Genomic DNA, 16,236 nt, shown 5'->3' on the forward strand with positions numbered 1-16,236 from the left:
TGTTTTTTGAAGGGAGCATATACCAATTGTAGCTTTTACACATAACAATAGGAAAAAGAATTTATATGCCCGATTAATACAACATACTGCTTTGGTTTTGATTTACTGCATTGAATTGAGTTTTGTAAAACATGAGTTATTGCTTAGTTCATAGTTCAAAACCAGCCAATCACTTGAACATACCATGGCTTAACATGTGGAGTGTGAATCCAGGCACTGGAAAATTTATGCCAGAAAGAACCAGGCATATGTCAAAAACTCAGGCTATCATTTGATAATTGTAAACATCCTATCACAGTGGGTCTGCGGGTAATTCTCAGTGGGATGCTTCATGCTAGTATCTAATGAAGAACTGGGGAGGAAGACAACTTTTTCCCTCTTCCCCTCCTACACTTTGTTTGGGTTATGAGAACACAGAATGTGTTGCAACTATAGCTTAACAAGTCTGGTACCACTTACAAAAGTAAACTCTCTGTCTTAAATCATTGCGGGGAGATTAACAAGTCCTTTGACCTGGCTGTTTTGATTTAGCTGTCACAGGCAAATGCTCTTGGATTTAAATATAGCCCTTCTTTTTTTCTTGCCTCACAGCCGAGTGCTTTTCATTTGTGTTCCTCTGACATTACCACGAAGGTGGGCTGAGCAGAGCAAATCTGACGAAAAAGTGGGCTGGTCCCTTGGACTGGGAGCGCTTCCTTGCTCTCAGTCAATGATTGTGTTAACCAAGTGCAGGACACAGGCAGTGCCAACAGCAGTGATCCTGTCTCCCTCCTCTAACACCATCTACAAGGCAAAGTCCAGCTGCAAGATTTTTTATAGATACTTTTTTTTAATGAACATTGACTTATTTCCCCAGAAAGATAATGGGTGTACAGGATTATATTTGCATCACTATGACTGGAGGGGCACCTTGGGGTTTCAGACTTCAGGGTGGCCAGGAAGAAAAGCAGCCTTTGAAGATTGCCAAGGTAAGAAAATAAGAATTATCTCCCTTCCTGTTTTAATCACTGTATGTATTTCTACATGTGTGAAGAGAAAGAGAAGGAAATAAAAGCTATGGTTAGTATAATTTGATAGTTAGAACACTTGGAGTACTTACAGAATTTCCTCAAATGTATTATCAGATGTACTTTTAAAAAAATCATTTTAAAATATTCCTATCTTGATACCTTGGAAAGCACAAAGTGATTTCTCATGTATATGTATATGTGTGTATCTTGTGAAATGATTATTCATTTTAACTTCTGTTGAACTTGTTGAATGGCATTGAAAGGACAGTGTGTAATAAGCGCGAGGTTTTGAATGAGCAGAGCCTCATTTGATGAGAGATTTGTGATCCTTTTTCTTCCAGTTTTGGCAAAAAAAGTAAATTTATGGCTCCAAGGGAAAAATTGCACCTAACTTTTCACTTACTTTGGACAACTCAGTCATGAGGCTATTGTCTCATTTTATGCAAACTTAACAATGTTAAAATATTGTTGACTGGCATGTACTGTGTTTCCCTGAAAGTAAGATCCTGTCTTATATTTTTTAGAAATATTAAAATATGTGTTTGGGCTTATTGCCATGTACTCAAAAGCCCGACTGGGTTTATTATCAGGATGTATTTTATAGGTGAAAGCAAAATAAGAAGGATATGATAATTCTAACTAATTGCTTTAAAAACCTCATAACATAGCATAATAAAAACCAATAATATATTTTTAAAAATTGACAATAAGTAGTTAATGAAATCAGTGAACTAATATTAGAAGAATGGAACAACAACTTTTAATGAAGATCTTAGTTTTTTAAAATATAATCTTTGCAAAGCTTTTTAGTTATGACTAACATTGAATATATCATCTACAAGCCATAATGCATAAAAAAATCATCATTTTGAATTTAGAAACCAGCATTTTGCACATCCAAGTAAAACGTAGCATATTAGTTCTGCGTATTGAAGCAAAAGATGCATATATATCCTGTGCATATATAAAGATCCAGATTTAGTGAAATTTATTTTTATTATACAGCTTGCTTTTATTAAGAAACAAATAAGGAATAAGGAGACGTTTTCATTGTCTCTTCATTGATTCATGAGCATGATATATTATAGTAGATGGAGAACTGCCAAAGTTTATTGTAATATTTTGTTGAACCATTATATATCGGTTCATTTTTAGTATTGAAAATAAAATAAAATAAAGTTTATAACAACTACCTTTGAAAATCAAGTACCAGTTTTCTTTCATGTTCTTCCTCTATTTTGAAAGTACCAATTCTACTAACCATTTTGACAATAAGTGGTTAATGAAATCAATGTCCTAATGTAAAAATAATGTTATCATTAAGTATTTCGTACTCTGGAAATAAAATTTCTTTTGGAAAAGCCAATAAAAAAGGAGCTTTCTATTTTGAATGTAATTATAGTTTGAACTCAGCTGTGATAATCGAATTCTGCCACCTAGTGACACAGGAAAACACACTACAGAAATTAACAGAGCTAGCACAGTTATAAGAGGAATGCAAGGCAAAGCAGATAGCATGCATTAGAAGTATTAAAAGACATTGCTGGCTGAAATTCAGTGAATAAAAAGAAAGAAAAAGCAGTGTCTCTTTCAACAACATGGATTTGTATAGGGAGCCTGAATGTTGCATTCTTATCAGAGCGGAAGCTACATTCATTGTATGCAATGATGAGGGATGGTTAATTAGTAGATATCGATAGTCGATATCACTGCAAATGTAAAAACTGTCCTGCTGACTCGAATCAAATCCAGAGAGTCCAGCAGGAGATAAAGGAGTTGCCTATCATTTATGCGCTCTCTCTCTCTCTCTCTCTCTCTCTCTTTCTCTCTCCATGTGATTTTCAGTGATACAGCACCTCTGCATATGGTAGTTTCTTTTAAGTCTCACATTAGCTTCCTTTGCTAGCCCTCTCTTATTTTCATTGATTCTTAAGGAACATTTCACCTTTCCTCCATGAGCTCCTATACATTTATCATTGCTTCTTTCAGCTTTATTTTTTTAATATGTTTGTGAGTGACATAGGGGAAGGTTTGGTAGGGAAGGTTTGCCTATTTGCCGATGACTCTAAAGTGTGCAATAGGGTTGATATTCCTGGAGGTGTCTGTAATATGGTAAATGATTGAGCTTTACTAGATAAATGATCAAAGCAATGGAAACTGCAGTTTAATGTTTCCAAATGTAAAATAATGCACTTGGGGAAAAGGAATCCTCAATCAGAGTATTGTACTGGCAGTTCTGTGTTAGCAAAAACTTCAGAAGAGAAGGATTTAGGGGTAGTGATTTCTGACAGTCTCAAAATGGGTGAACAGTGCAGTCAGGCGGTAGGGAAAGCAAGTAGGATGCTTGGCTGCATAGCTAGAGGTATAACAAGCCGGAAGAGGGAGATTATGATCCCGCTATATAGAGTGCTGGTGAGACCACATTTGGAATACTGTGTTCAGTTCTGGAGACCTCACCTACAAAAAGATATTGACAAAATTGAACGGGTCCAAAGACGGGCTATAAGAATGGTGGCAGGTCTTAAGCATAAAACGTATCAGGAAAGACTTAATGAACTCAATCTGTATAGTCTGGAAGACAGAAGGAAAAGGGAGGACATGAGCGAAACATTTAAATATATCAAAGGGTTAAATAAGGTCCAGGAGAGAAGTGTTTTTAATAGGAAAGTGAACACAAGAACAAGGGGACACAATCTGAAGTTAGTTGGGGGAAAGATTAAAAGCAACATGAGAAAATATTATTTTACTGAAAGAGTAGTAGATCCTTGAAACAAACTTCCAGCAGATGTGGTAGATAAATCCACAGTAACTGAATTTAAACATGCCTGGAATAAACATATATCCATCCTCAGATAAAATACAGAAAATAGTATAAGGGCAGACTAGATGGACCATGAGGTCTTTTTCTGCCGTCAGACTTCTATGTTTCTATGTTTCTATCTGCGCAAGAGCATATGTGGTGTTCAAGCTAAGAGAGAGCAACTGAACAGTGGATTTTTGTGACAGTAGTTGAAGGCAGAAGTTTTGTGGCTTGAAGTTGAGGTTCTTGATAGAACCTCAGAACTCTTCCATCACACTGGTTTCATGGACTCATGTAATCATGTATCAGCAATCATGATCATTTATGGCAAGGTATCAATAAGACTGGCAGAAGGAGAACTGAGAACCCTAGATGCACAGGAGGCTGATGGATCGGAAAGGATTAATTTATTCAAATGTGTAGAACAAAAGATTAGTTAAAGGACTACATAACACAAGCAGAAAGGTGGAACAAAAACATGTACAGCAACTCCAAACAAATAGCCAATTATTGAACAGAGTTTGTTATAACTCATATAGTTGCATTTTCTTCCCAAAGTATTAAAAATGATTCTTTCAAATGAATAACTGCTTTTATAGCGATCTGATAACGGGGATGAATCTACTGAACAAACTATGCTGAAATGAATGTTTCAATGCTTATCTATGGTGGCTGTTTGAAGTGAAAATAGAGACACAAAGTTGGGGATAAAGTGAATCCTAATCCATGAAAATATAGGTGATTTTTTTTTTTTGTCAGTCTGTAAGATATCTCAAGATTTTGTCCTTTTTGTGTAAAAACAAAGAGCAAAAAATATACTGTACAAAGATAGCTGCTTTTGATAAATACAGAATACAGTCTGGTGTTTGTTCCAGTAATTTTCTTAAGTAATGTCAAACATTACTTACTATAATATACAGTGATACCTCGTCTTACAAACGCCTCGTCATGCAAACTTTTCGAGATACAAACCTGGGGTTTAAGATTTTTTTGCCTCTTCTTAGAAACTATTTTCACCTTACAAACCCACCGCCGCCGCTGGGATGCCCCACCTCTGGACTTCTATTGCCAGCGAAGCACCCGTTTTTGCGCTGCTGGGATTCCCCTGAGGCTCCCCTCCATGAGAAACCCCACCTCCAGACTTCAGTGTTTTTGTGATGCTGCAAGGGAATCCCAGCAGGGGAATCCAGCAGCGCAAAAACGGGTGCTTCGCTGGCAACGGAAGTCCAGAGGTGGGGTTTCCCATGGAGGGGAGCCTCAGGGGAATGTCAGCGGCACAAAAATGGGCACTGCAGCTGGCAAAAGGGGTGAATTTTAGGTGTGCACGCATTAATCGCTTTTCCATTGATTCCTATGGGAAACATTGTTTTGTCTTACAAACTTTTCACCTTAAGAACCTCGTCCCGGAACCAATTAAGTTTGTAAGACAAGGTATCACTGTATTTACTTTTACATGGATGAGAAAAAAAACTGTGGTAAGATATTTTCATTTTTTTAAAATTTAAAGATAGCAAGCTTTGAAACAAACCCTTCTAAAACTTTTTATGACAGTCATGAGACTGCATCTGCTTACAATCTTTCCCAGCACACTGTTGGCCTGTGTGAGAAGGAAAGTTGCCAAATCCCCAGCATGTTCTCTTATCTAAATTTCCCAAGAGAACTGGTGATTCAGCAGAACTCCTAAGCATCCTGCTTGGACATCTATGGTCTCAGGGAAAAAAAAACAACCCTGGGGTTTCAGGCACGGCTGGTACTGAACTACTTCTATCTATTTTGCTCTGCAATTTTAAACTTAGATTTATGTGACTATTCTCCATTTATTTTGGGAATGTGACCCCCAAAGCTTGCATTGGTCTTTGATCTGTATAAAACCTTCCCCTATGAATGTATATTTTAAGAGCCTGCCAGAATCCAATGGGATTCTGACTAATCTGCTTATATGCTTTTCTAGTTCTGCTATCAGATCCTGTTGAAGAAGAAGTATAGTTGAGATTATATTTCCAGGTCTAAGTTTCTGTTGGCTGGATTCGTACACTCTGGAAGGTTATGTTTTCTTTTAGACTTAATTAGGGTTATAATCCCAACTGACTGAATTTATGCATTAAACCAGAGGTCCCCAACCGCCGGTCCGCAGACCAGGACCGGGCCGTTGGGGTTTTCCAGCCGGTCTGCGGCGGCGCTGCCCTCCCGGCAGAGGACAGGGTGGGGCGTCGGGCAGGGCGGGGAGAATCAGGAGGCTCCTTTGGCGGCTGGGGGCTGCCTGGCTTTGTGATTTTGGCTGGGGGGGAGTTAGGAAGGTCCTACTTCCCCCCCCCAGCCAAAAACTCAAAGCCTATCTGCTGGATACGGGCGATGAGCGGGACGAGCGGTGCCGAAGCCGGTGGCTGTGGCAGCTGCTGCAAGAGGCTTCCGCGCCGCTCTGTCCCACTCATCGCCCGTATCCAGCAGATAGGCTTTGAATTTTTGGCTGGGGGGGGAGAAGTAGGACCTTCCTAACTCCCCCCCCAGCCAAAATCACAAAGCCAGGCAGCCCCCAGCCGCCAAAGGAGCCTCCTGATTCTCCCCGCCCTGTGGAGAAGTGTGGAGGGCTGCGTCACTAAGCTCCACCCCTCCATAACCCCACCCTCATTTGACCAAAGCCCCCCCCCCCACCGGGCCGTGGAAAACTGGTCTAGCTTAAAGCCGGTCCCTGGTGCAAAAAAGGTTGGGGTCCTCTGCATTAAACTAAGGGATGCACCATCATGTAATGCTTGCCTTCACTTAATCAAACACATTACATAGCATTTGTCACAGTATGTCAATCCAGTTATTTATTATAATTGTAAGTAGGAACTTCATATGTGTGTGTGTGTGCGTGCGCATGTATATATGTGTGTATATATATAGAGGGGGGGTGGAAAGGCCATGAAGACCTGGCTTTGCCGGCAGGCCTGGAGGCCATAAATTTACATCTTTGATGGCCAATTGCATGAATGGTGTGTATGTATATGAGTGTGACTGCCATTTTTATAATAACTTTTTAATGGGGTTTTTAGTTTGATAATGTTTTAGCCTTAGATAATGTTAGATTTCTTTCTACTGTTTTGTATCTATTTATATTGTACTCATATTGATGTTATAAGCCGTCCTGAGTCCTTTGGGATTGGGTGGCATAGAAGTCAAATTAATAAATAAATTTAATAAGTAAATAAGAGTGGGAGAGGGAGAGAGAGAGAGGGGGGAGGGAGGGAGAATTGTAAATACATTTTAGTAAATAATTTTTTTAAAGTTCTGGAGATCATGATGTCTGTCATTTCATATATGTATGGTACAAGATAATCGCACAAGTAAGGGCATGCCAGGGTATCAGCAATGATGCATTGAAATATCAGCAAGAGAGAACTGATAGGACTATAAATTACATAATTTTTTCCAAACGCCATCACTCTACTAAACAAATATTTCCCTCAACACTGTCAGACTTTCTACTAAATCTGCACTTCTATTCTACTAGTTTTTCTCATCATTCCTATCACCCATTTCCTCCCATGTTGACTGTATGACTGTAACTTGTTGCTTATATCCTAAGATTTTTATTAATATTGCTTCTTCATTGCTTATTTGACCCCTATGACAATCATTAAGTGTTATACCACATGATTCTTGACAAATATATATTTTATTTTATGTACGCTGAGAGCATATGCACCAAGACAAATTCCTTGTGTGTCCAATCACACTTGGCCAATAAAAATTCTATTCTATTCTATTCTATTCTATTCTATAAATTACATAAAGTAATAGACAATGATAAGTGTTCTAGGACTTTAAAATTCAGACAGATAAGCACCTGCAACATTACACCTCAGACTTAACAAATGGCCATTACAAATAGCATACAAATCTAATAATAAATAAATAAATAAATTACACCCCAGACTTAACAATTACCAATAGGAAACATAAAGAAGTTTAGATAGTGGACATTGCAGTTCCTGGAGAAAGCAGAATAAAAGAGAAAGAGAAACACAACATACAATGACATGCAAATTGAATTGGAACAACTGTGACAAGGAAAAGCTCTCTTTCTCTATCTCTGTTTCTCTATGTGTGTGTGTGTACATGTGTACAAACACACATACACTATATGCACATGTGCTCACACGCACAGATACATATGCGCATTGGCTGCAATCTCATAACATCTGCAACACTTCTTGAACACCATCAGCAATGGCAAAATCACAATGGGTCAATTGCAAAAGGCAGATGTACTTGCAACAGCTTACATTCTTGACAATATTTTTAACACTACCAGACAACATATGCTTATCCCAGGTTGATAGATGGATAAAAATGCCAGATCCAATCAAAACATCTGGGTGCCTCTGCAACCAAAAATCACTTCACTTAATATGGATAACTTAGTCATGAGCCCATATGATGCAAACTAACAGTTTTAAAATTCTACAGTTATTATTAATGTCTACTGAAGTAAGCTAAAGGACTAGAAGAGAGAATATGGGAGTGTATGAGTTAAATGTCTTGTGTTTTAGTTTAATGTTTCCTGTCTGAATATTTTTGCCAAGTATTTTCTGTTTGTTACACTCTTGTGAACCAAAAATTATACAATAGGAATAAGGCAGTTTTGAACACATGGTGTGAACTTCTGAACTTGTTTGCTTAATGATATCATGACATATAAACCACAACAGAAAGAAATTATCAATCAAACGTTTGAAGAAAGATCCTGCAAAAGTATTTAGATATGAAGGAGAAAAAAAACACTTTGATCCAGAGTTAGAATAATCAACTGAACTTCAATTAACTATAACTCTTCTGAGTCCATTAATTTTAATAAACCCACTCTAAGGATTTAAATTGCATCCAATCCATTGCTTAGACATTTTTATTTTGATAGAGATTTTGATGATTTTCATCACTTTTTGCTTTCAATTATTATTATTTTAGTAATAACTTTGTTTTCATCAACTTGTACAAATCAATACTTAAAATTATTAAGGCTATATGAGACTGGGTTAAAGATAAGTGATTATTTTAACTAAAATGGGATTTAACATGCAGCATATTTTATTATAGAAAAAAATCATTAAACAAAAAACTATGAAGGGCCTTCCTTCATGGTTCTTCTGAGGCCTACTGATTACATATAACATATCAAAGTGTTGGTCATGACCTTTAAAGCCCTACATGGCAATGGACCAGATTACCTCTGGAACCGCCTGCTACCGCACAAATCCCAGCGATCGATAAGGTCCCACAGAGTTGGCCTTCTCCGGGTCCCATTGACTAAACAATGTCGTTTGGCGGGCCCCAGGGGAAGAGCCTTCTCTGTGGCGGCCCCGGCCCTCTGAAACCAACTCCCCCCGGAGATTAGAACTGCCCCCACCCTCCCTGTCTTTCGTAAACTACTCAAGACTCATTTATACTGCCAGGCATGGGGGAGTTGAGATAGCTCTTCCCCCTAGGCGATTACAAGTTATGCATGGTATGTTTGTGTGTATATTTGGTTTTATAATAGGGGTTTTTAGTTGTTTTTTTATTATTGGATTGTACATGTTGTGTTTATTATTGTTGTTAGCCGCCCCGAGTCTGCGGAGAGGGGCGGCATACAAATCCAATAAATTATTATTTATTAATTATTATTTATTATTTTGGATAATGCAGTTCATATGGGAAATATTTCTATGATCAACCCCGGAAAATGATTAGAATCTCTCGTGCTTCATCAGCATTATGGGACGAGTTTATTTTACAGAGAGATTTATACATCACTATCAGTCATGGTTTGAGTTTGGGCGCTGATCCAGAGGTTGGACTAGATTAATTATATGACATACCAAAGAAATAATATACATTTGTATTCCAGTAGAGAAGAAGGTGATGAGACTATTGATTTCTTAACATTTAAAAACATAGCGCTACTACAACCTTTTCATATTCACAAAACAATGCTAGAATCATTTTTCACAACAAATGTGACTACAGATTTGAATAAGGATTCCTATTCCTATGCTCTGAAAGGGAAGTCACACTATTGAGGTCCCATCCAGTGTCACTGTTTTACTAAGGAAACTCAGACTGTGTCCATGCTGCCAGACATATTAAGGCATGCAGAAACCACTAGGAATTAGTGCCCTGCAAATAACCTTGCTCTACACCATGTAGAGCTTTGCAAGTACTTTGATTTGCACCAGGAAGTCCAATATAAGCCAGTGCAATTCATATGAACCCATATCGCATCTCAGACATTAACACCCTTGAAAATGTCCAAAGATACTTCACCAGAAGAGCCCTTCACTCCTCCACTCGAAATAGAATACCCTACGGGACTAGACTTTCAATCCTGGGCCTAGAAAGCCTAGAACTAACACGCCTTAAACAAGATCTAAGTATTGCCCACAAAATCATATGCTGCAACGTCCTGCCTGTCAGTGACTACTTCAGCTTCAACCTCAACAACACAAGAGCACACAACAGATTTAAACTTAATATTAACCGCTCCAAACTTGATTGTAAAAAATATGACTTCAGTAACCGAGTTGTCGAAGCGTGGAACTCATTACCGGACTCCATAGTGTCATCCACAAACCCCCAACACTTTACCCTTAGATTATCTACGGTTGACCTATCCAGATTCCTAAGAGGTCAGTAAGGGGCGAGTACAAGTGCACTAGAGTGCCTTCCGTCCCCTGTCCTATTGCTCTCCTATATCTCCTATACCTTTCTTCTATTCCTATATCTCTTCTTCTGTTCTTTCATTGATGTGTTCTATTACTACATCTTCTTTTCTATTCTTTCTTAGATATATTTTACTATGAGTATCTCCTCTATAACCTTCATCATGTATTTTACTATATGTGTGTGTGTGTGTATATATATACACACACACACACACACTAAAACCCTCATTGTGTATTGGACAAAATAAATAAATAAATAAAATATAGCATTGATGTTATATGGGTATATTGTAAAGCACCCATCACTGCATGTGCCCTGCATTCTGGATCAGCTGAAGCTTCAAGGGCAACTCCAAGTAGAGGTCATTGCAGTTATCCAATTGTGACTAATGTATGAGTGAGAGCAGAGATTCCTAATCCAGGAATGGGTGTAACCGGCACCCAATATATTTGTGCAGAGACTTTTTTGGCTGCAGCTGCAAGCTTGAGCAGGAGTTGAGAGTCCAGGAGGAAACAAGACTGTTCATGAAGTCTGCTGGGGAAATGTAATTGCAGCCAGAACTAAAACTGGCAAATCATTAGATGAGGGTAACCCTAAAACAGTGATGGTGAACCTATGGCATGGGTACCATAGGTGGCACCTGGAGCCATATTGGCTGGGATGCGAGCCGCTGCCTAGCTCCAATGTGCATGGGTGTGCAAGCCAGCTGATATTTGACTCACACAGAGGCTCTGGGAGGGCATTTTTGGCTTCCAGAGAACCTCCAGAGGGATGGGGGAGGGCATTTTCACTCTCCCCATGCTTCAGGGCAGCCTTTGGGGCATGGGGAGGGTGAAATATGAGCCTACTGGGTCCACCAGAAGTTGGGAGACAGGTTGTTTCCAGCCTCCAGAGATGGGGGGAAGCTGTTTTTGTCCTCCCCAGGCATTGAATTATGGGTGTGAGCACTCACACATGTACGATAATGCGCATGCACACTGTTTTGGCACCTGATGAAAAAAAGTTCACCATCACTGCCCTAAAACCTATAGCCATTTAGTCTTGTCAACAGGTTCTTTTCCATTCAGATCATCTAGTTTTGAAGACACTGAACAAGAACCTCAATACCATCATTTGGACCATCATTTGAGTCCTATGACATCTTGGAAAATGGATATTACTAAAGCACCAGTAATATTTTTAAACATTTAGAACATGTCAGTTGGAGAATAACCATTTTCTATTGCAGTTATCTTTTATTTCTATTATTATAGAAAAAGATATTACTTTTTATTTTGACAGAAATATGTAAATCATTGCTTAAACATAAATCTGAAATATTGTTAAAGATGAGCAAAGTGTAGATTTTTTTTTACAACTTTCTCTGAAAGTCAATACTTTTTAAAAGATACTTTCTCAGGCATTTGGCCAATTCAGCCCAAAGGTGTTGTGGTTCACTCGCATCCTGCACAAATAATCATGGACTCTGAGGATGCAGAGACTGTGGAGGTGTGGCAAAGGCATCCTGTGTTATTGGCAACTGAAATTGACAGTGAAGTAGATGAGGGGTCAGGGTCAGAACAACCAGGGCCTTCTGCACTTCCTGTGTTGAGTGAATCAGCACTTCTTGGGAGGAATGACTTTGTACTTCCTGTGCTGAATGACTCAGGAGAAGAGAAGGAGCCTCTTTTGGATGCCAGAGTTTGTAAGGCATCTAGAAGGCATGAGTGGTTGGCTAAGAGGAGATTAACTCATGAGTAGCACTGCTGGCTATTGGGTCATGCCCTCACACTATTTAAGGGTGAGGCATGTCCCGCCTTGTTCAGAGACCAAAATTGTTCATTTCTTGACTACTGAATTCAGTTTGTGTTTCAAAAGAGCACAACCTTGCCTTTGCTGTGAGCTTCGGTCTTTCGATTAATTTCTGAGAACTACGCTTTGGAAATCTTGCTTCACCTGGTAATTATTACCATGTTTATCTTCTCTCTGGGATTTTGGACAACTTATAAGGCTTTGCTAGAATTGCTTCTCCCTTTGAAAAGACTCTTACAGGACTGAGAATTTTGTAAATATTAAAATCTTTTAGTAGTTAGACAATTGGTGTGCATCTGATATTGGGGTTCAGCACTGAAACAGAACAAAAAGGTAAAAACACTTTTGGTCCCTGTAATTGCCAAATAATACAGAACTGTAAACAAGCAATTGGAACAGGAATTTAGGTAGTTTTGCCCATTCTCTAAGATAATTCTTTTCAAGAACAGCACCAGATGGATTTTATTCATATTCTTCCTCTCCTTCCCTCCCTCTCCATGTGACATAGATACACCAACAAAACTCAATATGTAGTTTGTTTAGATGGTTATTTCAAACATCTTTATGTATAAAGTTGGCATGGTTGAAACCATCTGTATTTACAAAAGTGTAAAATGAAAGTAATTTCCTAGATCATGGGTATCCAATTCTGACAACTTTAAGACTTTGTAGATTTGAATCCTCCAGAATTCCCCAGCCAGACTATTCTGAGAAACATGAGTACACAGAAGTATGATATGGAATGTGACAGAGGTGGGTTCCACTTAACCTTGCCACCGATTCTCATTGTGATGTTTCACGCACATGTGTGCATCTCCTCATGCTCACTAGCTCCTGGCGGGACCCAGGAGAAGAGCCTTCTCTGTGGCGGCCCCGACCCTCTGGAACCAGCTCCCCCCAGATATCAGAGTTGCCCCCACCCTCCTTGCCTTTCGCAAGCTTCTTAAAACCCACCTCTGTCGTCAGGCATGGGGGAATTGAAATTTCCCTTCCCCCTAGGCTTATAGAATTTATACATGGTATGCTTGTATGTATGAGTGGTTTTTTAAATTGGGGTTTTTTATATTGTTTTTAATATTAGATTTGTTTACATTGTCTTTTTATATTGTTGTTAGCCGCCCTGAGTCTTCGGAGAGGGGCGGCATACAAATCTAATTAATAATAATAATAATAATAATAATAATAATAATAATAATAATAATAATAATAATATAATCAGCCCGAAACAAAGCTGAGGAGCTGATCAGCTGTGCTTCGGATAAAGGAATAAAGATAAGTATATAAACCCAGAGACGGGCAGAAGGGTCCTTTTTCAAGCAGCAGCAGAAGAAGACAAAACTTCCAAACAGTTTTTTTAAAAAAATCAGGTTTTTTTTTAAAAAAAAAACAGATGGCAGCACTCACAGACTGGTACTGACAAAACCAGATCCTTGATGCCATCATGTCATCACCAGCAGGTTGCTATCGGTTTGGGCAATCCAATCCAAACCGGGTGGAACCCACCCCTGGAATATGGTTTAGAGAGGTTTTTATGTGCTAATAATTTTAGAGAAATAAATTCTGAGAAGAGTCAGGCCCAATTCATGGAACCATTTCTTGATAACTGACTCTGTAATTTGCTGGCATTCAGTGTGGGTGAGAGCTATTGTTCATAATGAGATATAGGAAACATTTATGAAATGGCTGCAATGTCAGTGGCTACTAACCTTAATAACTATTTGGTATTTTCCATTATAATAGGTGGAATAATGGATTGAAAATAGAAAATAATTATGTTCTCCTACTTATTTATTTTATTTATTTATTCTGTCCAATACACAATGAGGGTTTTAGTGGGAATATATCTATATACACATAGTGAAATACATGATGAAGGTTGTAGAGGAGATACTCATATTAAAATATATCTATGAAAGAATAGAAAAGAAGATATAGGAATAGAACATATCAATGAAAGAATAGAAGAAGAGATATAGGAATAGAAGAAAGGAATAGGAGATATAGGAGAGCAATAGGACAGGGGACGGAAGGCACTCTAGTGCACTTGTACTCGCCCCTTACTGACCTCTTAGGAATCTGGATAGGTCAACCATAGATAATCTAAGGGTAAAGTGCTGGGGGTTTGGGGATGACACTATGGAGTTCCACGCTTCGACAACTCGGTTACTGAAGTCATATTTTTTACAATCAAGTTTGGAGCGGTTAATATTAAGTTTAAATCTGTTGTGTGCTCTTGTGTTGTTGTGGTTGAAGCTGAAGTAGTCACCGACAGGCAGGACGTTGCAGCATATGATCTTGTGGGCAATACTTAGATCATGTTTAAGGCGTCTTAGTTCTAGGCTTTCTAGGCCCAGGATTGAAAGTCTATTTTCGTATTCTGTTTCGAGTGGAGAAGTGAAGGGCTCTTCTGGTGAAGTATCTGGACATTTTCAAGGGTGTTAATGTCTGAGATGCGATAGGGGTTCCAAACAGATGAGCTGTATTCGAAGATGGGTCTGGTAAAAGTTTTGTACTTGTGTTTATGAATTTTCTGAATGTATCATCTTGATCATGCTATGAAAATAGTAGACTATAAAGACCATTTGCCTAAACCACCAGAACTCTTCTAATGGAGGCAGGGCAGATAAATTTTAGTGTAAAGCTACTTTACTAGAGCAGTGTTTCCCAACCTTGGCAACTTGAAGATATCTGGACTTCAACTCCCAGAATCCCCCAGCCAGCATTCGCTGGCTGGGGGATTCTGGGAGTTGAAGTCCAGATATCTTCAAGTTGCCAAGGTTGGGAAACACTGTACTAGAGTGACTTTTTCTAAATGATTCGCTGTAATGGCCTATCTCTAAAATAAGAACCATTTTGAACATTTTGAATATTCATTGAAAAATAATATTCATGCATACATGAATATGGGCATATTGTATATGATGATAGAAGAGAAAGGTGGCATAATAATTTAATAATAATATAATTAATGTATTAATTTTAAATAATAAATAAAATAAATTTAAAAAATTGTTTGCTCTTTCTTCAGCTCTTTTCGTCAGCTTTTGCATTGCCTGTTTTAGAAAAAGTTCCAGTGGTCACATTGAACAAAAACATACTGGTGATACCATTTGATGAAACTAAAAATACATTTCAGTAAATTGTTTAAATTAGATCAAGATATTTGGATTTCAGGATTGTTACTTAGCCAGGGTGGATGAAAGAAAGAAAGATGGGAGAATTGAGCACAATTGAAATTGTGACAGAATTTGGCTAAGAAAATAAAAGCAGATTTAGGTAGATCTTTGTCATATTAGAAAAACAACATGATGTTTTTATGAAGCATCTGTATTTGTGGAATAGTAACATATAACCTTACTAGAGAACAAGACAAAAATACATTCTGGGCTACATAAAAAGTTAATTATGAGATAAACCCACAATTGTCATTATAACTTTGAAGTGAGACCTAAATAAAAATGGGACAGATAGAATTTAAATACAGTGGTACCTCTACCTAAGAACGCCTCTACTTATGAACGTTTCTAGATAAGAACTGCGTGTTCAAGATTTTTTTGCCTCTTCTCAAGAACCATTTTCTACTTACAAACCTGAGCCTCCAAAAGTGTAACCGGAAAAGGCAGGGAGAAGCCTCCGTGGGGCCTCTCTAGGAATCTCCTGGGAGGAAACAGGGCCAAAAAAGGTTGGGAGAAGCCTCTGTGGAGCCTGTCTAAGAATCTCCTGGGAGGAAACAGGGCCGGAAAAGGTGGGGAGAAGCCTCTGTGGAGCCTATCTAAGAATCTCCTGGGGGAAAACAGGGCCAGAAAAGATGGAGAGAAGCCTCCCTGGGGCTTCTCTAGGAATCTCCTGGGAGGAAACAGGGCTTCCACCCTCCCTGTGGTTTTCCAAATCACACACATTATTTGCTTTTACATTGATTCCTATGGGAAAAATTGCTTCTTCTTACAAACT

At 38.5% G+C, this 16,236-nt stretch overlaps 1 protein-coding gene across 2 annotated transcripts in view; it reads left to right on the forward strand.

Moving 5' to 3' along the window:
• SYNPO2 (synaptopodin 2) overlaps positions 1 to 16,236 on the forward strand; it is a 129,675-nt gene that overhangs the window by 14,537 nt on the left and 98,902 nt on the right. The window contains exon 1 of one of the 2 annotated variants that reach the window (XM_070757649.1): positions 705 to 968. The exons of the other annotated variant lie outside the window; for it this stretch is intronic. Within the exon in view, the coding sequence (XP_070613750.1) occupies positions 864 to 968 (105 nt within the window). The 5' untranslated portion in view covers positions 705 to 863. Of the gene's footprint in view, positions 1 to 704; positions 969 to 16,236 lie in introns of those variants that run through there. 2 annotated transcript variants of the gene reach the window in all.

Source organism: Erythrolamprus reginae, chromosome 7, assembly GCF_031021105.1.
Source record: "Erythrolamprus reginae isolate rEryReg1 chromosome 7, rEryReg1.hap1, whole genome shotgun sequence".
Classification (NCBI taxonomy): domain Eukaryota; kingdom Metazoa; phylum Chordata; class Lepidosauria; order Squamata; family Dipsadidae; genus Erythrolamprus; species Erythrolamprus reginae.